Here is a 21625-nt window from a genome sequence, read left to right on the forward strand (position 1 = left end):
TGTGTGTGTGTGTGTGCGCGCGTGTGTGGTTGAGCATTGTCACACGGTGGAAACTGGGCAGTGTAGGGGTTTGACAGAAACATTTAAAAACTCTACAAATCAAGGAACTGAAGATAAATCTGAAGGAGAGAGCTTCTTGAGTTTATGATGTAAAGACGTGTGGCTCATCTGTAGATATGCTGTCCTGTAGATACAGGAAAAAGCAGCCCCCTTGACCAGCAGCCCTTCTACAAACATTCATTCTCTCCACCACCGATGAACAGTAGCAGCAGTATGTACCATTTACAAGATGGACTACAGCACATCACCAAGGCTCCATCAACAGCACCTTCCAAATTCACAACCTCTACCACCTAGAAGGACAAGGGCAGCAGATACGTGGGAACACCACCACCTGAAAGTTCCCCTCCCAAGTCATTCACCATCCTGACTTGGAACTATATCAGCGTGTCAAAATCCCTTTCTAGCAGCCCTGTGGGTGTACCTACACCACATGGACTGCAGTGGTTTAAGAAGGCAGCTCACCACCAGCTTCTCAAGGGCAATTAGGGATGGGCCATAAATGTTGGCCTAGCCAGCAGTGCCCACATCTCATGAATGAATTTTAAAAATCTCCATATCTGGCTTGTTGTCATATTTTGTTTTATAACACTTTTGTGAACTGCCTAAGGATATTTTATTATGACGAAGGTGCTATATAAAAAGTTGCTGCCACAGAATTGTCTTTGGGCAGAATGCTGGTATATTTGTGCATAAATTCACTAATGTAGATTCACTTTAGTTATAGAAAACAATTATATTTTAATACAAATTATGCACGAAGATAACCATTGCTATGGAGATGACCTCTGTTCAGTAACTGTATTGACATTGTAAATGAGAGTATAAATAATCAATTCTTGATTTCACTATTTCCCCAAGCTGTTTACATAGGACTGATTACGAAAAGGTTTTCACTCAGTATTATTTTTATTGATTGTGGAAATGGTGGCAATAGTGGCAATGGCGAAACAAGGCTCGCAGCTGCATTTCACATCTGCAAGTCCAAGGTAGCTGAACAAAAGTATAATTTGCTGAAAAGACCATTAAAAAACTTGGAAAACAAAATCAATTCCATTCAAGGCAAGGACCAGAAAACATCCCACTCTCCATAAGCCATGTTACCCTGCTATTGTAGACAGTTCTCTGGTTAGTATGGTGGTTCACAGTCGTACTGCATCGCTAGAATTCTTTTCTTTTTTTAATATTTTTTATTCTCTTCCTTTTTCACATTTTCTCCCAAATTTACACCCAACAATAAACAATAATCAGTAACGAATGTAATGTCAATCCCCATATCAATAACAACGACCCCATCATCCCACCAAACCCCAGACATTAGCCGCATGTTAACATAAACAAATGACAAAAAGGAATTAGGGTTCACCCATAGTCACCATTAACACAGTAAGAAGTCTTACAACACCAGGTTAAAGTCCAACAGGTTTGTTTCAAACACGAGCTTTCGGAGCACGGCTCCTTCTTCAGGTGAATGGAAAGGCTTGTTCCAGAAATGTTTATATAGACACAGTCAGAGATGCCCCGGAATGCGAGCACCTGCAGGCAATCAAATCATCAAAGATGCAGAGAGAGAGGTAACTCCAGGTTAAAGAGGTGTGAATTGTCCCAAGCCAGTTCAGTCGGTAGGCCTCTGCAAGTCCAGGCTTGTTGATGGGGGCCGAATGTAATGCGACATGAATCCCAGATCCCGGTTGAGTCCGCATTCATGCGTGCGGAACTTAGCTATAAGTTTTTGCTCAGCAATTTTGCGTTGTCGCGTCTCCTGAAGGCCTCCTTGTAGAATGCTGACCCGGAGATCAGAGGCCGAATGTCCTTGACTGCTGAAGTGTTCCCCAACTGGAAGGGAACAGTCCTGCCTGTTGATAGTCGCACGATGCCCGTTTATTCGTTGTCGCAGTGTCTGCATGGTCTCGCCAATGTACCACGCTTCGGGACATCCTTTCCTGCAGCGTATGAGGTAGACTACATTGGTCGAGTCGCACGAGTATGCGCCGCGTACCTGGTGGGTGGTGTTTCCACGTGTAATGGTGGTGTCCATGTCGATGATCTGGCATGTCTTGCAGAGATTACCCTGGCAGGGTTTTGTGGTGTTGTGGTTGCTGTTCTGAAGGCTGGGTAATTTGCTGCAAACGATGGTTTGTTTGAGGTTGCGCGGTTGTTTGAAGGCCAGTAGTGGGGGTGTGGGGATGACCTTGGCAAGATGTCCATCCTCGCTGATGATGTGTTGGAGGCTGCGAAGAAGATGTCGTAGTTTCTCCGCCCCAGGAAAGTACTGGACGACGAAGGGTACTCTGTCAGTGGTGTCCCGTGTTTGTCTTCTGAGGAGGTCGGTGCGGTTTTTTGCTGTGGCGCGGTGGAACTGTCGATCAATGAGTCGAGCGCCATATCCCGTTCGTACGAGGGCATCTTTCAGCATCTGTAGGTGTCTGTTGCGCTCCTCCTTGTCTGAGCAGATCCTGTGTATACGGAGGGCTTGTCCATAGGGGATGGCTTCTTTAATGTGTTTCGGGTGAAAGCTGGAGAAGTGGAGCATCGTGAGATTATCTGTGGGCTTGCGGTAAAGCGAGGTGCTGAGGTGACCGTCCTTGATGGAGACGAGTGTGTCCAAGAATGGAACTGAATTTGGAGAATAGTCCATGGTGAGTTTGATGGTGGGATGGAACTTATTGATGTCATCGTGTAGTCGTTTCAGTGATGTCTCGCCGTGGGTCCAAAGGAAAAAAATGTCATCGATGTATCTGGTGTATAGTATCGGTTGAAAGTCCTGTGTGGTGAGGAAGTCCTGTTCAAACTTGTGCATGAAGATGTTGGCATATTGAGGTGCAAATTTGGTCCCCATGGCTGTTCCGTGCGTCTGGATGAAGAATTTGTTGTCGAAGGTGAAGACGTTGTGGTCTAGAATGAAACGGATGAGTTGCAGAATTGCGTCTGGAGATTGGCAGTTGTCGGTGTTGAGGACTGAAGCTGTTGCAGCAATGCCGTCGTCATGGGGGATGCTGGTGTAGAGTGCCGAGACATCCATTGTGACGAGGAATGTTCCTGGTTCAACTGGTCCATGGGTGCTGAGTTTCTGTAGGAAGTCCGTCGTGTCGCGACAGAAGCTGGGTGTACCTTGTACGATGGGTTTCAAGATGCCCTCGATGTGGCCAGAGAGGTTCTCACACAGGGTCCCATTGCCTGAAACGATAGGACGGCCTGGTGTGTTGGCCTTGTGTATTTTCGGGAGGCAGTAGAGATCTCCAATGCGGGGATTACGTGGGATGAGAGCACGTAGGGTGTTCTGAAGGTCTGGATCTAAGGTCTTGATCAGTCTGCTGAGTTGGCGGATGTGTTCCTTGTCCATTCTTGGACACACTCGTCTCCATCAAGGACGGTCACCTCAGCACCTCGCTTTACCGCAAGCCCACAGATAATCTCACGATGCTCCACTTCTCCAGCTTTCACCCGAAACACATTAAAGAAGCCATCCCCTATGGACAAGCCCTCCGTATACACAGGATCTGCTCAGACAAGGAGGAGCGCAACAGACACCTACAGATGCTGAAAGATGCCCTCGTACGAACGGGATATGGCGCTCGACTCATTGATCGACAGTTCCACCGCGCCACAGCAAAAAACCGCACCGACCTCCTCAGAAGACAAACACGGGACACCACTGACAGAGTACCCTTCGTCGTCCAGTACTTTCCTGGGGCGGAGAAACTACGACATCTTCTTCGCAGCCTCCAACACATCATCAGCGAGGATGGACATCTTGCCAAGGTCATCCCCACACCCCCACTACTGGCCTTCAAACAACCGCGCAACCTCAAACAAACCATCGTTTGCAGCAAATTACCCAGCCTTCAGAACAGCAACCACAACACCACAAAACCCTGCCAGGGTAATCTCTGCAAGACATGCCAGATCATCGACATGGACACCACCATTACACGTGGAAACACCACCCACCAGGTACGCGGCGCATACTCGTGCGACTCGACCAATGTAGTCTACCTCATACGCTGCAGGAAAGGATGTCCCGAAGCGTGGTACATTGGCGAGACCATGCAGACACTGCGACAACGAATAAACGGGCATCGTGCGACTATCAACAGGCAGGACTGTTCCCTTCCAGTTGGGGAACACTTCAGCAGTCAAGGACATTCAGCCTCTGATCTCCGGGTCAGCATTCTACAAGGAGGCCTTCAGGAGACGCGACAACGCAAAATTGCTGAGCAAAAACTTATAGCTAAGTTCCGCACGCATGAATGCGGACTCAACCGGGATCTGGGATTCATGTCGCATTACATTCGGCCCCCATCAACAAGCCTGGACTTGCAGAGGCCTACCGACTGAACTGGCTTGGGACAATTCACACCTCTTTAACCTGGAGTTACCTCTCTCTCTGCATCTTTGATGATTTGATTGCCTGCAGGTGCTCGCATTCCGGGGCATCTCTGACTGTGTCTATATAAACATTTCTGGAACAAGCCTTTCCATTCACCTGAAGAAGGAGCCGTGCTCCGAAAGCTCGTGTTTGAAACAAACCTGTTGGACTTTAACCTGGTGTTGTAAGACTTCTTACTGTGCTCACCCCAGTCCAACGCCGGCATCTCCACATCATGGCTACCATTAACACACACAGTCCTTCTCCCCCCAACCCTCCTAGCTCCCCCCCCTCCCCCAACATCACTAGAATTCTTACGGTGGGTGAGGAATAACCCATCAAATTCAAAAGCCACGTTTTATTATGTGGTTTACAAATTGTGCTAATGTCTTGCTATAACAAGCTATGCAAAATGTAATTTTTCCTACATGTAAAGAAGCAAATTCACAAACCATCACTACGCACTTCCAGAATTCCCCAAGCCCAGGATTTGTTCCATTACCATTCCCCTCTGACCTTGCAGCACAAAATCTTGCTTAATCTCTCTTCTTCCACGGGTCTCCCCTTTAGTCCTACTTCCTCACCCTTTTCCACTTGCTTCAAATATAGTCCATTTCTTACCTTTCCTCAAGTCTGGTGAACGGTCATTGACCTGAAACAAGCTGATGCTGCCTGACTTGCTGAGTATTTTCAGCATCTTCTGTTTTTATTTTCCTTTTGTAAAATATTTCTTTGAGAAGTAATTAGAGTAGTGTATCAACTGTAATCAAAATCTAGTGATAAATCATACAGTTCCAACTAACCGAACTTGGAAAACAAAATCAATTCCATTCAAGGCAAGGACCAGAAAACATCCCACTCTCCGAACAGTTAGCAAACCGATTTGAAGAGAGAAAAGTGGTCGGGGAGTTATCAGAAGGTGCAGACCATCAGAATTGCGTGCAATAAAACCAACTGGCCTGCTGATTGAAGACAGTGTCAATGTTTTTCAATGCTGGTTTCCTATACAGCACGAGTCTACTCAGTCATTTTAGTTTCAACCCTTTCTCGAGTGTCCCTACATCACAAACTGTACAGATAAGGCAAGCAGGTCACTTGATTCCTAGTTTGTGTCACGGGAGTGTCCCTTTAAAAAAATGTTTTTGTCTTTTCACATGTCTTGTGGCTCTGGGAGTGGGTTTTTGTTTTCACATTTGTTTGCTGTACTCAGAAAGAGAAGTATCTTGGCCTGTCTCTCTATCTTCATTTTAAAAGCTGGTTCCAGACTGCTCGATAATGTGAAAAGAGATCATTGTTTTCTGGAAGGAATTCAAACCTGCTGTTTTAGAAAGGAAACAAGAGTAACCATATCAAGTCTTAAAGACAGTGTGTTGGGCAACACCTTTGAAAAGGTTTTGTTTGGTTTATGGGATCTTGTTATTAAATTGGAAGAGTTAAGGGGGAGTCATTAAGGGTTATAAATAGATTACTGTAGCTGTGTGGATATTTATGTCTGTAGTCAATAAAAATTCTTGCATGTGTGTGGTTATAGAAATATTAACTAATTTCGTTGAATAAAGCTAGTTTTTTTTTGATTAAAAGCACCTAAGACCTCTGTTCAATAACAGCTGAAAGGCAGACTCTTGTGTTCATCGTAACCAAAATTAATAAACAGTTGTAGGTCAGGTGAACTCGATGATCATGATATACTTTGGAGTTTTCTAAACCCTGGCCCATAACAAATTGGGGGCTTGTCTAGGATAAAGGTATATCGATCGTGATTGGCTTGGCTTAGTGAACTTAAAGACAGTGAAGGGTGAGCATATTTGTGTTTGCTTTTAAAGTGTTGTATTCCAGTTTAAATAATGTGTGTGTTGTGGACAATGGCACAGATGTTTTTGGGGATGGAGAAGGTCACACATGTGACCTTACAAACGGAGACTAAAAAAAGGCTTTTAGATTTGGCAAAAACATTGCAGTTAACATTGCCTGACAAAATACCAAAAGAAGAGGTAATTACGACAGTAGCTGAACATTGAAAATTGCCTGAGACACAGTCAGAATCATTGGAAATGGCAAGAATTCAATTACAGATCAAGCAGTTTGAACATGATAAAGAATTAAAGCAGTTTGAATATGAAATGAGGGAAACAGCACGAATAGCCCCAGCAGAACAAAAAGATAGAGAGGCAGGCCACGGCAGCACGGTAGCATTGTGGATAGCACAATTGCTTCACAGCTCCAGGGTCCCAGGTTCGATTCCGGCTTGGGTCACTGTCTGTGCGGAGTCTGCACATCCTCCCCGTGTGTGCGTGGGTTTCCTCATGTTGGGAGGGGTTACTGGGTTATGGGGATAGGGTGGAGGTGTTGACCTCGGGTAGGGTGCTCTTTCCAAGAGCCGCTGCAGACTCGATGGGCCGAATGGCCTCCTTCTGCACTGTAAATTCTATGAAAGATACTTCTTTTTCTGAGTACAGCAGCCAAATGTGAAAACGAAAGCAAAAACTCAGAGCTACAAACCAGCCCCCCACCAAAGCAAAAGTAAAACCAACTCCCAGAGCCACAACGAAGCTCCATCCACACAATGATGCCACTGAAGCCATGTGAGAAGACAAAAACATTTCTTAAAGGGACACTCCCATGACATTTGCATCAATGCCACTTTGAAACAGTATACTACAGAGTCAGGCAACTGAACGATCGTCACCAGAGGGAGAACCGTGCTGTTGGAAAACCTCTCTCAGAATAGCATGAGCAAACATTGCCACAAGGTTGCTTCCCTATGTTCTCTCAACCAAAGTCATTTGTGTAATTGAGGTAACTGAGTGTTTTTGTTTACACCATGATGGAAATGCTCCAATGCTCAAAAATGAACAATATTTACAGAACCATGAATTATTCAGGAAAACCATTCGGACCCATTCAATGACTTACATTGCTGATAAAGCTAATTTGTACTTCAGGCTCTTGCACCCTTCAGTGTTTAGTTGCGGAAACAACCAGTAGCAATGGCAGCTCCAAAACATTTCTAAAATCTCATCTTTCTGGTCACATGGGTTCCCCCCCCCCACACACACACGATATATTGTAACACTTCAGAATGAAACACAGAAATACACCTCAATTACCTGGAATGAGAAGTAGTAAATGTAGGTTCTTCGTCATCTTCATATTTTCTCCTGGAAGATTTTGCAATAGTGGGTGACTCTTGTTCTATTGTTTGCATATCTGATAATACAGAATGGGAAACTCCACTACAAGGAATAAAAGTGAGAAAAGCAGAACATTACAAGATGGCACAACATAAAGCTCTATTTTACTGCATTTAGCACCTTACTGACAAGAACTGATAGGCGATTTCAAAATGTTAAGAAAGCGCTAGCACCCAGATACAGACACATAACTTTTGGCAACATCATTGAAATACATTGCAAAGAAACCTTCTTCCATCACCTTTACCGTAAGGGTACAGGACAGGGGTGGGCAAACTTTTCCGTGCAAGGGCCACATTCAGAAATTCACAATTTTAAAGGGCCGCATAGTATATTAAGTAAAATAATTAATATTTTAAATAGCCAAAATAAAAGGTCTTTAAAGAAAAAAAAGCACATTTATTTGAAAAACAAAGTAACTCAGTAAGTAACAGAACAATGTCAATGGGAATGATGCATCTGACTGCAGTCATTTACCAGTTTGTTGAAATCAGGTGTCAAGTTGCTTGTGCTGATCCTTAACACTGACAGAAGCACAGCCTAGCCAAGTCAACGATAAAAACGCGCGTAGTGGGGTGGATGAGTGGGGCTGCCTTATTGGTCGGTTTAGTTGGGTGTGCGACCAATAGGAGTCCAGGTTACAAACAATAATAAGGCTTATTGTTTGTAACCTGGACTCCTATTGGTCGCACACCCAACTAAACTGACCAATGAGACAGCCCCACTCATCCACCCCACTACGCGCGTTTTTATGCGGCCCGCCAATGAGGTGCCCGGAATCATAACCGGCATTTTTGAAAAGCCGCCGGGGAAAAGCCGCTGAAGTAAATGCGCTTATTGAATAAGCGCATTTACTTCAGCGACTTTTCCCCGGCGGCTTTTCAAAAATGCCGGTTATGATTCCGGGCACCTCATTGGCGGGCCGCATAAAAACCTTTGTCGGGCCGCATGTGGCCCGCGGGCCGCAGTTTGCGCACCCCTGGTATAGGATATTAACAAAATTTCAATGTACTCCTCAATCACCACAAAGAAAGTCAAGAACAAAGAAAGTCCTGTGCCAATCTTGGATCTGAGGCTTTTACCTATTCTCCTCCCAGAACTGGGATAGGGTTCCTCTTGTCCTCATTACCTACCTCACTGGCCTTCACAAAGGATCACCTCCCCCATATCTGCCACCTCTAGATGATGTCTACCACCAAATATATTTTCCCTCCACCTCCCGTCAGCATTTCAAAAATTTGTTTATGGGTTGTGGCCGTCGCTGGTTGGGCATTAAGAGTCAACCACATTGCTGCGGATCTGAAGTCACTTGTAGGCCAGACTGGGCAAGGATGGCTAATGTCCTTTAGGAAATGAAATCTGTGAACCAGATGGTTTTTTACGACAATCGACAATGGTTTCATGGTCATCATTAGACTTTTAATTCCACATTTTAGTAACTCAAATTTCACCATTTGCCACAGCGGAATTCGAACCCGATCCTCAGAACCATTACCTTGGGTCTCTGGATTACTAGTCTAACGACAATACCACTATACCACAGCCTTCCAACACCTTACCATGTAATAGCTGAAGGTGCAACCTCTCGCTTCACTGTCCCAAGGCCCCAAACACTCCTTCCAAGTGAAGTAGCAATTTACTGGTCCTTCTTCCAATTTAGTATACTGTATACACTGCTCACAATGCCCACTATATTGGGGAGACCAAAAACAGACTGGGAACACCTCCGTCAGTCGACAAGCATGATCCCAAGCTTCTGGTTGTTTGCCATTTTAATTCACCACCTTGCTCTCACGCTCAAATTTCTGTCCTTGACCTGCTGCCCTGTTACAGTGAAGCTCAGCACAAGTTTATGGAACCACGAGTTCAGCAATTTCAGACCATGAACTCTGTCCTCCATTTTGATTCTCCCCCCCCTCCCCCAATTCCCCACCCCACCTCCCCAAAAAGGTGCCAGTTTGTATTCTGCTTTGACGTTATTTGCTTTCAGACAGAGCTGCTCAATATTCTGTCACTGACATTCACTTTATTTTTTTACTACAACCAATGCATTATTTCTCTGCAACCATTACCACTCCCTTTGCCTTTTGTCCTACGACAAAATGTGGGCATCACTGGCGAGCCCAGCATTTGTTGCTCATGTCAAAGTGCCATTGAACGGAGTGGTCTGCTCGGCCATTTCAGAGGGCAGTTATTTCTGTGGGTCTGGAGTAACATGTAGGTCAGGCCGGTAAGGACGGCAGATTTTCTTCCCTAAAGGACATTAGTGAAGTAGATGGGTTTTTACAGCAATCAGTGAGTCAAGGCCGAGTTTCAAAGATCCAAGTATCAAAGCCATTTTCTATTTATTTTAAACTAGTAACTAAAATTTTAATCCAAGTCTACCTTAGTGAGATGATGTTAAATTGAGTGCAATGAAAGGGGACATTTGAGCTACTAAAATTACCTGAAAATGCACAAATTGTTAATTGGAGCACTGCTGGGTTAAACAAAACAACAATGCTGCTTTGTAAATAGACCAAATATTTTACAGGTTAACATCTCCCATCTTGTCCAAAGAAAAGTAAAATATAGGATGTCAGTTAATAAGAATAGAAGGTAAGAAATAGGAGGAGTAGGCCACCTGGCCCCTTGAGCCTGCTTTGTCATTCAATAAAATTATGCCTGATTATTGTTTTAAATCAAAACATGGTAGTGACTCACTTTATTTGAAATAATATAGGAGGCATCTATTGAAGCTTAGATTTTAATAGGAACTCTGACCACAATATTTTTCTTTGGACTTGTTGTGGAGATAAGGAACGTTATGCACAAGGTCAAACACTGCCTGGGAGCAAAGCAGTAATTACAGTTATTTCCATTCACAAATTCTCATTGCTCCTTATTTTTTTCTTGCCCATCTTGAGCACCATTCTCACCTGCTCTTGTAAGCATATGATGCCTTTAGGTGCCTACTGTTCTTGGATCACATGATGCGAGGCATGCAAGTAAGCTAATGTGGCGTATCATTGCCCTTTGTTCATCCCCGGGAGAAAAGCCCTTCCCTTTGCTGAACAGCACAAGATCTGGATTTTCCATGGAACTCCACAATTTATTGTTCAATGATCAAGTTCAAAATTATTACACAATCTATTTTAAATGTACTTTACATGCTGCTACTGTTATGGACCAGGGTTTAGAGAACCCCAAAGTGTATCATGGAGTTCACCTGACCCACAAGTTTTAATAGATTGTGGTATGGGGAGCACATGGCCCACAGGTGTGGTACAGCAGAAATGCAAAAGTATTTTTTAAAGAAAAACAATGTTTATTCTATAAACTCACGTTAACCTTTTTAAAACATAGTGAACATCTTAGCAACCATTAATTCAAATACAACCCCCAAAGAATACAGCACTAAGTAATTCTTAAGCTGCCCTTTTAACATCAAGATTTTTTTTAAAAACCTTTCAGCAGAAGCACATCAGGTTAAAGTCACTACTAAGAGCAGTTATTAGTTTTAAATCACTAGGATCGATTTAGTCTTTTGATTACAGAGAGAGACTCTAATACACCTTCTGGCTGTGACTGCAGCTATCCAGCTCTGAAAACTAAAGTAAAACACACACTGCAGCAAACAGCCTAAAACAAAAGTAAAAAGCTGACAGACAGCCCAGCTCCACCCACTCTCGGACATCACTGCAGTAATAAACACCCATTTCTTAAAGGTACTCTCATTACAGATATTTATATACATACCCATTTATAAACACCCATTTCTTAAGATACTCTCACATGACGCTACCCTTTATTTCACGCCTCACAAATAAGCAGTGTAACATTATAAGTTGCTTACGCTCTGCTGCTGAAGCCCATACCCAGTCGCTCTGCTTGCTCTTTCTTTTTGCCTTCCAATTTTTTCAATTGCTCATCTTCCTTTTTTCTTTGTATTTCCAGGTCTTGGTATGCAAGTCGAAGAGATGAAACTCTGTAACAGAAAATGTCTTTGCTTACATTTTCTAGTTTGAACACATATTTAATCAGCTGAACACTTGAGAATCTCTTTCAATACAACAACAAAACCCACATTATGTTAAATTCCAGAATGGAAAAATGAACACAATTAATTATCCAATAAGTGCAAGCTACTTCGCTTCAAAACACCATGCAACATTTAGCAATGGCAATTGAACGAAAATACGGCTTTGTTATCTCATTTCTTCAAAAACTGTCTTAGGTGGCTTCAGTCAGACATAGCCTCTGATACAACCCAATATTGTACAAGAACAACTTGTCCTGAGGCATGCTGGTCTCTCAAAGCTTTGCGAGGTCATTACTATATATTGGGGGGTCAGTTAACTCAGTTGGCTGGATGGCTAGTTTGTTGTTGCTCCGTATCACAATAACGCGGATTCAATTCCCGTATCGGCTGAGGTTATTCAAGAAGGCCCCACCTTCTCAACCTTGCCCCTCAACTGGAGTGTCGTGACCCTCAGGTTAAATCACCACCAGTCAGTTCTCAAAGGGGGCAGCAGCCTCTGGCTCTCCAGCGACAATTATTTTTTTAAGTATGTGACTAGCTCTACACCAAAGCCAAATCCCCTGCAGATTTTGAGGATATCCGGCACTGCTTACTAACAAATTCAATTAACTTAATCATATGTCATATTTAATAGACTACTGCACTATTTACTTTCATGATCATGTTGCCATGTTTGAAGTCATTTCGATTTCATGACGTGCTTTGATTTGGCCAGCATTCCGGTTTAGTGTTGCGAGTTTGCATTAACATCAGTGACAGATGTGATGTAGTGTTGCTGGATCCAAATAGCACCATGTTGGAGAGGCCTCTTCCACTCCCCAGTACTTCTATTCGCTCCCAGCCCTCCTGCTACTGAGAAATCTGCTCACCGCTTCTCCAGCTTGCATGTTACCTACGCAACCAAATGCAGATTGATGCATATGTGAAACAGTCTACAAGCATGAACCCCAGCTTCCAGTCACTTGTTATTTTAATTCTCCACCTTGCTCTCATGCAAACATCTCTGTCCTTGACCTATATAATGGGTGGCACGGTCGCACAGTGGTTAGCACAGTTGTTTCACAGCTCCAGGGTTCCAGGTTGATAGATCACTGTCTGTGTGCAGTCTGCACGTTCTCGCCGTGTCTGTGTGGGTTTCCTACGGTTTCTTCCCACAGTCTAAAGCTGTTAGGTGGACTGGCCATGCTAAATTGCCCTTGGTGTCCATAAAAAAAGGTTAGGTAGGATTACTGGATTGTGGTGATAGGGTGGGGGTGTGGGCTTAGGTAGGGTGCTCTTTCCAAAGGGCTGGTGCAGACTCGATATGCCTAGTGGCCTCCTTCTGCACTGTAAATTCTATGATTCTTTGATTCTATGGCACTGTTCCAGTGAAGTTCAATGTAAACTCAAGGAAGAAGTGCCTCATCATTCAATTAGGCAATTTACAGTTTTCTGGAGTCATTGATTTCAATAATTTTAGACCATTACCTCTGCCTGCGTCAATCATTAGATCCCTCTACACTGCAGCATTCTGCAGTCCCTTAAGTAATATTCTGCGTTTCTATTCTTCCTGCCAATGTGATAAAGTCGCATTTTCACACATTATATTCCATCTGCTTAATCTTTGCCCATTCTATTAACCTACCTCTATCCCTTCACAGAATCTTTGTGTCTTCCTAATAACTTGCTTTCATGCTCATCTTTTTATCTTTGTAAGCTAAATTGGCTGGGCAACAGATGGTGAGAGTTGTGAAATAGGTCCTTAAAATGTCCGCCACTGTTTTTCTACCTTTTAAGCTATGTTTATGTTTAATCTATGTTCAAACCTTTGTTCAATCTGCAGTACATTATTGGAGGAACGTTGCACTTTGGAGGTGCTATCCTTTGGATGAGACGCTATGCCAAGACCCCCATCTATCCTCTCAGGTGGAAATAAATGATCCTATGGCACAGTTTTGAAGAACAGTGAGGTATCCCTGGTACCTTGGCCAACATTTATCCCTGAATCAAAATCATGTAAATCTCCTCATCATATAATGTTTGTGGGGGTTTACGGTGTGTGCATAAATTAGCGTTCCCCAAAACACCAGCAGACAGCCTGCCATCATGAAAGGCACTATGAGAGGCACTTTAAAAGCCTTTTAGATTGTATTCACATTGATATACAAGTTGCACACACAAACAAAATTTACATACATCGATTCATCCTTCTCAAATTTCTTCTTGTTGTGCAAATCCTCTTGTTCTTTCATTCGATCAGCAGCTTGAGCCTGTTTATCAATTTCATTGAAGCTGCGGCTAGTCACTTTCTGCGCCCCTAAGCCAGTCTTCTTAGCACCTAACTGTTTACCAATGGGAAGAAAGCACAACTAACTTATTCTGATTATTCTTTTAACAGCAGAACCTATTACAACTGAACAGTCACAATTAACTTTTTCTTTCTTTTGGTTGAGTTGACTCACAAAAACTTTGAATTTGGACTATTACTGAGATAATGTGGGCTTATTTCACATAAGCACCATGCAAAAAAAATGAAAGGTTTAACACAAAGAATTGTGTCGTAACTGATTCGGCTACACTCATGATTGCAGACACCCAACCTAAAAATTAAAACATGCATTTATTGAAATTGGTATGAAGCACACTTACAGCAGTTTATCAATTTCCCAAGACATTACTTATAGCGTCCTCACTGTTTTATATTGATTAAAGATATACCATATAACAGATTATTTTGTTATTCAGGTACAGTAAATCAGAGTCTAATTCCATTAAATATGTATCCCGAGGTCAATGAAAAATTCAACACTGTTTATGTCAAACGGTGGATGAAATGGCTTTTGCTCTCAAGCCATCTCCCTTTTCATAAAATGAAAAAACACAACCGGAATACACGATTATTTGCAGTTGCAAGTCAGAAATGCATGGTCTGCAATGAAATTAATCACGTTTTGTTCAGAAAGCTACTCATTCTAGTATGGCCTACATTTGTCTGCCCTTACATACGCGTTTTTAAAACTTTCAGGTCTTCTCAAGGTATACATTTGGTTTGTAATTGGCTAGTCATCTGGTATTTGTTTATTTCTGTGGTGGCGATGTCTCTCTGGGGAATTTCGCTGTTGTGGCAAGTGTTGCTATTCTGGTAATTTTGCTGCTGATCTGTTGCCTTTGTTGGGTAACAGTTGACTTATGGTATTTATAGAATCCCTACAGTGCAGCAGGAGGTCATTCGGCCCATCGATTCTGCACTGACCCTTCGAAAGAACGCCGTACCTGGGCTCAATCTCTAGCCCTATCCCTGTAACCCCACCCAACCTTAGGGGAATTTATCATGACCTATCCACCTAACCCGCACACCTTTGGACTGTGGGAGGAAACCGGAGCACCCGGAGGAAACCTACGCAGACAGGGGAAGAAATGCAAACTCCACACATACAGTCACCTGAGGTCGGAATCAAACCTGGGTCCCTGACACTGTGAGGCAGCAGTGCTAACCACTGTGCCACCGTGCTGCCCCTCACTCACTCTCACACACCCTCATATCTCCATCTGGCCTCAACTCCTCTGGTGCTTGCATCCTTACCCTGTCCAGAGCTCCACTCGCCACTCATTCATGCCAGGCATCCTCGTCATCTGTACTCACATAGGTCTTCCTCACACTAGTTCCATCTATTTTCATACAAGACAAGCTGGCTCACAATTTTTTTTAAAAAGAGGTCCAATGCCGGTGGAGGAGTCGCCAAGGTCAGAGCCCTGTGCTGCCGGTGAACTCATCTTCCTCACCAGCTGTGTTCTATGAAAGAGAAGCTTCTCCAGTTGCACTATGCATCTGTGACTACAACTATAGAAGAACTAAGAGCAGGAGTAGGCCATCTGGCCCTTCGAGCCTCCTCCGCCATTCAATGAGATCATGGCTGATCTTTTGTGGACTCAGCTCCACTTTCCCGCCCGAACACCATATGCCTTTATTCTTCAAAAAACTATATCTTTATCTTGAAAACATTTAATGAAGGAGCCTCAACTGCTTCACTGGGCAGGGAATTCCATAGATTCACAACCCTTTGGGTGAAGAAGTTGCTCCTAAACTCAGACCTAATCTACGTCCCCTTATTTTGAGGCTATACCAGCTAGTTCTTCTTTCATCCGCTAGTGGAAGCAACCTCCCCACATCTATCCTGTCCCCTTCATAATTTTATATGTTTCTATAAGATCCCTCCGCATCCTTCTAAATTCCAACAAATACAGTCCCAGTCTACTCAACCTCTTCTCGCAATCCAATCCCCTCAACTCTGGGATTAATCTGGGATTATATGTCTGGTCGTTCATTTTCACCATGTACAATCAAAGTGCCAATTTCTCTACACTGTTCCAAGTTGCCAAGAAGACTGACTTTTGTTGAGTGCGTTGAATGTTTGCACTCTGACTGGCTATCCAATTCTTAGTTCTGGCAATGATTTGGCATATTTCTCAAAACAAAATCTAGCTCTGTCATTTCACTTTAATCTTGTCACTCATTCCTATTAATACTTCCGGCTTCAGTGGTGTTTGAGTTATTGGAAGAGTAGTTTCGATGCGGCATGAAATTTGTTGTTGAGCTTGACTACTTTCCAGATTTTCAGTAGACACGTTTCTTTCTAAAAAAATAAATTTAGAGTACCCAATTCTTTTTTCCAATTAAGGGGAGCGTGGCCAGTCAACCTGGCCTGCACATCTTTGGGTTGTGCGGGCGAGACCCACGCAAACACGGGGAGAATGTGCAAACTCCACACAGTGGATCAAACCTGGGTCCTTGGTGCCGTGAGGCAGCAGTGCTAACACTAGGCCATCGTGCCTTAGAGCTTCTCCACTCTAAGATTGCCTTGTACTACTCTATTGGAGCTACTCAATTTTCTGTTACCCGTTGGCAATTTTCATTGCTGCCTCAGCCTTTCAATTTGACTGGGAATAGTGGAAATGATACTTAAGTGTTGATTCATCTCCATTAATTTACGAAGTGCCTGAATTCTTCACTCGTGAACTCAAGGCCATTGTCACTCATTACAATGTCAGAAATGCCATAACGACTAAAAAGTGTGCTTTCAGGCATTCTACAATTTCACAGCTCATTGATGATGAGATAGACAATTCCAATGACTGGTCTGTCTGGGATGGCATGAATCATGAACGGCTGTTTTGGTTGCTTAGCTTGATGTTCATTACAAGCACTGCACTGAATGGTATGATCCTTGATCTCATTGTTCATGTTCAGCCAGTAGAGCAAATTCCTCAGGCTAGACTCAATTCCTGGGTGGCTTCAGCATCTCTTTCTTTATCTCATTGGGGATGATGACACCATTGCACAAGATGCCACCTTGGGCAATCACGTCACCCCTGAATGCCCAATACTCTTGCATATCAATAAGTGTGTCCTTGATAGCTTGCGGCCATCTTTTCATCACTACTTCCTGTAGATTTGCATCTAATTGTGTAGTTTGCTTGATCTAAGCAAGCCGTTTGTCTGTCAGAATCAATGTTTCTGCTGCATTGATGGCCGTGGGCAGTACGGTAGCATAGCGCAGTTTCTTCCCAGCTCCAGGGACCCAAGTTCGATTCCCAGCTTGGGTCACTGTCTGTGGAGTCTGCATGTTCTCCTCGTGCCTGCTCCGGTTTCTTCCCACATTCCAAAGATGTGCAGGTTAGGTGGATTGACCATGGCAAATTGCCCTTAGTGTCCAAAAAAAAAGGTTAGGTGGGGTTACTGGGTTGCGGGGATAGGATGGAGCCATAGGGTGCTCTTTCCAAGAGCCGGTGCAGACTCGATGGGCCAAATAGACTTCTTCGGCATTGTATGTTCTATGTTCAACAGTATGTCATGCTGTTGCTTACATTGAATCTGGAAGATTTCACACTGTACTGGCAACAACAACTTTTTTTCAAAGGAGACTGCTGTTCTTGACAGCATGTCAAGAATACCGGGTCAGCACGGTAGCAGAGTGGTTAGCACTGCTTCCTCACAGCGCCAGGGACCTGGGTTCGATTCCGGTCCTGGATGACTGTGTAGAGTTTGCACTTTCTCCCCTTGACCGCATGGATTTCCTCCGGGTGCTCCGGTTTCCTCCCACAGTTCAAAGATGTGCAGGTTAGGTGGATTGGTCACGCTAAAATTGCCCTTTTAGTGTCCAAAGATGTACAGGTTAGGTGAGGTTATAGGGATAGGGCAGTGGAGTGGACCAGGTACAGTGCTCTTTCAAAGGATTGGTGCAGACCTGATGGGCCAAATGGCCTCTTTCTGCATTGCAGGGATTCTACGGCACTTTATCAGCAATACACAGATGCTTCGCCTGTTTGCACTTCACTTCAAAATGATATCTCTGCAAACAAAGTAACATCCATTGTTGCTTTGCAGCAGACGTCGTTTGAGAAAGATGTTTGAAATGGCATATGGTCAGACTCTACTATCACTTTGTCTCTCCCAAACAGATACAGATTAAAATACTCACAAGCAAAGACAATAGCCAGGCACTCTTTCCCAATCTGTGCGTAGCGTCATTCAGTTTGCATTTTGCACTCTGGATGCAAACGTAGCTGGATTTCCTTGCTGCAGGAGTGTTACTCCAAGTCCTGTCCCGCTGGCATCTCACTGTAGGGTAGCCTCATTGTTAATATCACAGTACCTCAGCACTGGCGTTGTTGTTACTAAATGTTTGATGCGAGTAAAAGCTGCTTGTACTGCACCCCAATATCACTGGACATCCTTTGCAGCAAGCTTGTGTAGAGATTGACATTTCAATGTCAAATTAGCAAGAGCCTTGGTAGGTAGTTCACAAATCCAACAAATCATTGCACCATCTTCACATCTGCTGGTTGCTGCTTCTCTGCTATAGCGCTCACCTTACATGCGCCATGGTGAACTCCTTTTGTCAGTATAAGACCCATGTACTTGACTTTTTTCTTCAGCTTCAGGTTCACCTGAAGAGCTCTCTCTAGCAGTCTCACTAGGTACTGTTCATAGTTTGGGATGGCTTAATCCATCATATTTAACCCCATTTCCCCATATTAACCAAGAATTAACTTAACACTTGGGAATCTACTGCTTTTGTCCAACTTTACTTAGCAGTATCCATCCCTTGCAACTAAGGTAATATAGACCTTTACCCTGGCAAGTTGCTACAAAATTTCTTCAGTGGTTGGCACGGAATAATGAGATCTCTTTAAAGCTTTATTTACAGGTCCTTCAGATCTATGCACACTCTCAGCTTTCCAGGTTATTTCACTGCTACCATGCTGCCAATCTAGTCTATAAAAGTTGCCACTTTCTTGACTACGCCCATCTTTTCAAGCTCCTATCATCTTGTTTTTCAGGCTGGGCTCGAGACAAGCTGAAACACTCCTCAGACGATGCGGAGTTGGAATCACACTCATCTGCTTCAAGCTGATATTCATCAGGAAGGCATCCAAGACCCATGGAAATATGCTTGCAGTTTTTTAGGATTTGTTCAGCAGTCAATGGCTTGGTGCCATGCGAAACATTGCACACCTTTTCTAGTACATGGAGGGTTACCAGTCTAAAGCGTTGACTTATCTCAGCTGATACGAGTGCATTTTATGGAGTGTCTACTATTTGGAAATGCAAATCTTCTTTCTTCAAATTGCACTGAGCTCTCAGCATTGTTCCATTAGATAGCGTCAACTTTACCTCCAGTGGCTTCATCTTCAGGTCACCACCTTGACAGGGTAGATGCAGGAAGGATGCTTTCCCTAAACTGGGATGTCTAAAGCCAGGCAAGATAGTCTCAGAATAAAGGGCACATGAAGGAGGACTGAAATGAGGTGGAATTTCTATTGGTTTTTCTCATATTTATAAACAATTGTTGCTTATATACATTACATTTTTCTTGCCCGCGCTAGTTTGCTTTATCTTACAGAGACGTTTGTTTTGTCCTTCATTTGACTAACTGTGCGTACATTTTGCTGCCCTCTGAATCGGTCTATGATGTTGCCTGGAATGGAGAGTAGGTCTTACGAGGAAAGGTTGAGGCCTTTTCTCATTAGAACGGAGAAGGATGAGGGGTGACTTGATAGAGGTTTATAAGATGATCAGGGGAATAGATAGAGTAGGCAGTCAGAGACTTTGTCCCCAGGTGGAACAAACCATTACAATGGTGGAAGATATAGGGGAAATGTCAGAGGTAGGTTCTTTACTCAGAGAGTAGTGGGGGCATGGATTGGATAGATACATGGACTACACCCCATGATGGGGTGTAGATTAATTTGTTCCTAATCTAGGACAAAAGTTCGGCACAGCATTGTGGGCCGAAAGGACTGTTCTGTGCTGTATTTTTCTATGTTCTATATCTCCCTCCCCCCTCCACCCCATTGGTTTCAGCAGCTTTCCTCTTCTCTTGTGATTTCCACATTCTTCCCCCCCGGGTTGCGCAGTCGTTTGGTTGGCTTACTCCTTGTTTCTGGCCTTGAACGGGTTTTGAAACAGGCCGACGAACTGCCCCCAAGTATCCAGGAAGCCTTCCTCTGACCCTCGGATGGCGTACTTAATCTTCTCCAGGTGGAGAAATTCCGAGAGGTCAGTGAGCCAGTCTGAAACTGTAGGTGGTGCTGCCGATCGCCAGCCGAGCAGGATTCTCCGGAGTGCGATTAGGAAAGCGAAAGCAAGGGCGTTGGCCCCCTTCCCCATGTGTAGCTCTGGCTGCTCCAATACCCCAAACATTGCCACTATTAAACATAGAACATAGAACAGTACAGCACAGAACAGGCCCTTCGGCCCTCGATGTTGTGCCGAGCAATGATCACCCTACTTAAACCCACGTAACCCGTATACCCGTAACCCAACAATCCCCCCATTAACCTTACACTACGGGCAATTTAGCATGGCCAATCCACCTAACCCGCACATCTTTGGACTGTGGGAGGAAACCGGAGCACCCGGAGGAAACCCACGCACACACGGGGAGGACGTGCAGACTCCACACAGACAGTGACCCAGCCGGGAATCGAACCTGGGACCCTGGAGCTGTGAAGCATTGATGCTAACCACCATGCTACCGTGAGGCCCCGTGAAGCATGGCTTCACCCTCACTCCCACAACCTTGGACATTACCTCGGAGAAGGGTGTCCAGAACCGAGCAAGCTTGGGGCAAGCCCAAAACATGTTGGTGTGGTTTGCCGGGCCCCTCTGGCACCGTTCACATTTGTCCTCCACCTCCGGGAAGAACCTGCTCATTCGGGTTCTGGTCAGGTACGCTCTGTGCATCGCTTTGAGCTGCATTAGTCTTAGCCTTGCGCAGGAGGAGGTGGAGCTCACCCTGCTCCATGCTTCGCTCCAGAGTCCCCATCCTACCTCTGTCCCCAGTTCGTCCTCCCATTTTTGTCTGGTCCCGTCTAATGGTGTTCGGGCTCTGTCCAGTAGCTGTCTGTATATTTTCCCACATAGCCCCCCCCCCTTCTCGCTGCCCCACCCTTCTCGCTGCTTGTGCCCGTCAGGTCCTCTAGTATTTTGCTTTCTGGGGCTCCGGGGTACCCTACTGTCTCTTTGCGGAGGAAGTGCTTTATTTGGAGGTGTCTCACTTCCTGTCCTTTTGCTAGTTTCCACTTCCTCGATAGTTCGTCCAGTGTCGCCAGTCTGCGCCCTATGTAGAAGGCCCGACCGTCAGTGTGCCCCTGTCCCGCCTCCATCTTTTGAAGGTGGTATCTAGCATGGCTGGGGGGAATCTGTGCTTGCTGCAGATGGGGGCCATAAGGGACATTTCCCCAAAGTGCTGTCTCAACTGGGCCCACGTTCTCAGCATGGCTGCTACCACTGGGCTTGTTGTGTACCTTGTTGAAGAGGATGGGAATGCTGCTGTGGCCAGGGCCCAGACGGTCGTTCCTTTACAGGATGCCTCCTCCATTTGTACCCAATCTGCGTTGGGTTCTTGTACCCATCCTCTCACATTTTCTGCCGTTGCTGCCCAGTGGTAGTATTGTAGGTTCGGTAGAGCCAGGCCCCCTCTGACTTTCCCTCTTTGCAGT

At 44.5% G+C, this 21625-nt stretch overlaps 1 protein-coding gene across 2 annotated transcripts in view; it reads right to left on the bottom strand.

The window, feature by feature from the left end:
* Positions 1-21625, bottom strand: part of LOC119954665 (ADP-ribosylation factor GTPase-activating protein 3-like) — a 92279-nt gene that overhangs the window by 15303 nt on the left and 55351 nt on the right. For both annotated transcript variants that reach the window (XM_038780053.1, XM_038780052.1), the window contains 3 exons: positions 13817-13962; positions 11456-11587; positions 7537-7662 (listed from right to left, as the gene is read on the bottom strand). In XM_038780053.1, coding sequence (XP_038635981.1) covers positions 7537-7662; positions 11456-11587; positions 13817-13962 — 404 coding nt within the window. The remainder of the gene's footprint in view (positions 1-7536; positions 7663-11455; positions 11588-13816; positions 13963-21625) is intronic.

The sequence above is a fragment of the Scyliorhinus canicula genome, chromosome 20, assembly GCF_902713615.1.
Source record: "Scyliorhinus canicula chromosome 20, sScyCan1.1, whole genome shotgun sequence".
Lineage (NCBI taxonomy): Eukaryota > Metazoa > Chordata > Chondrichthyes > Carcharhiniformes > Scyliorhinidae > Scyliorhinus > Scyliorhinus canicula.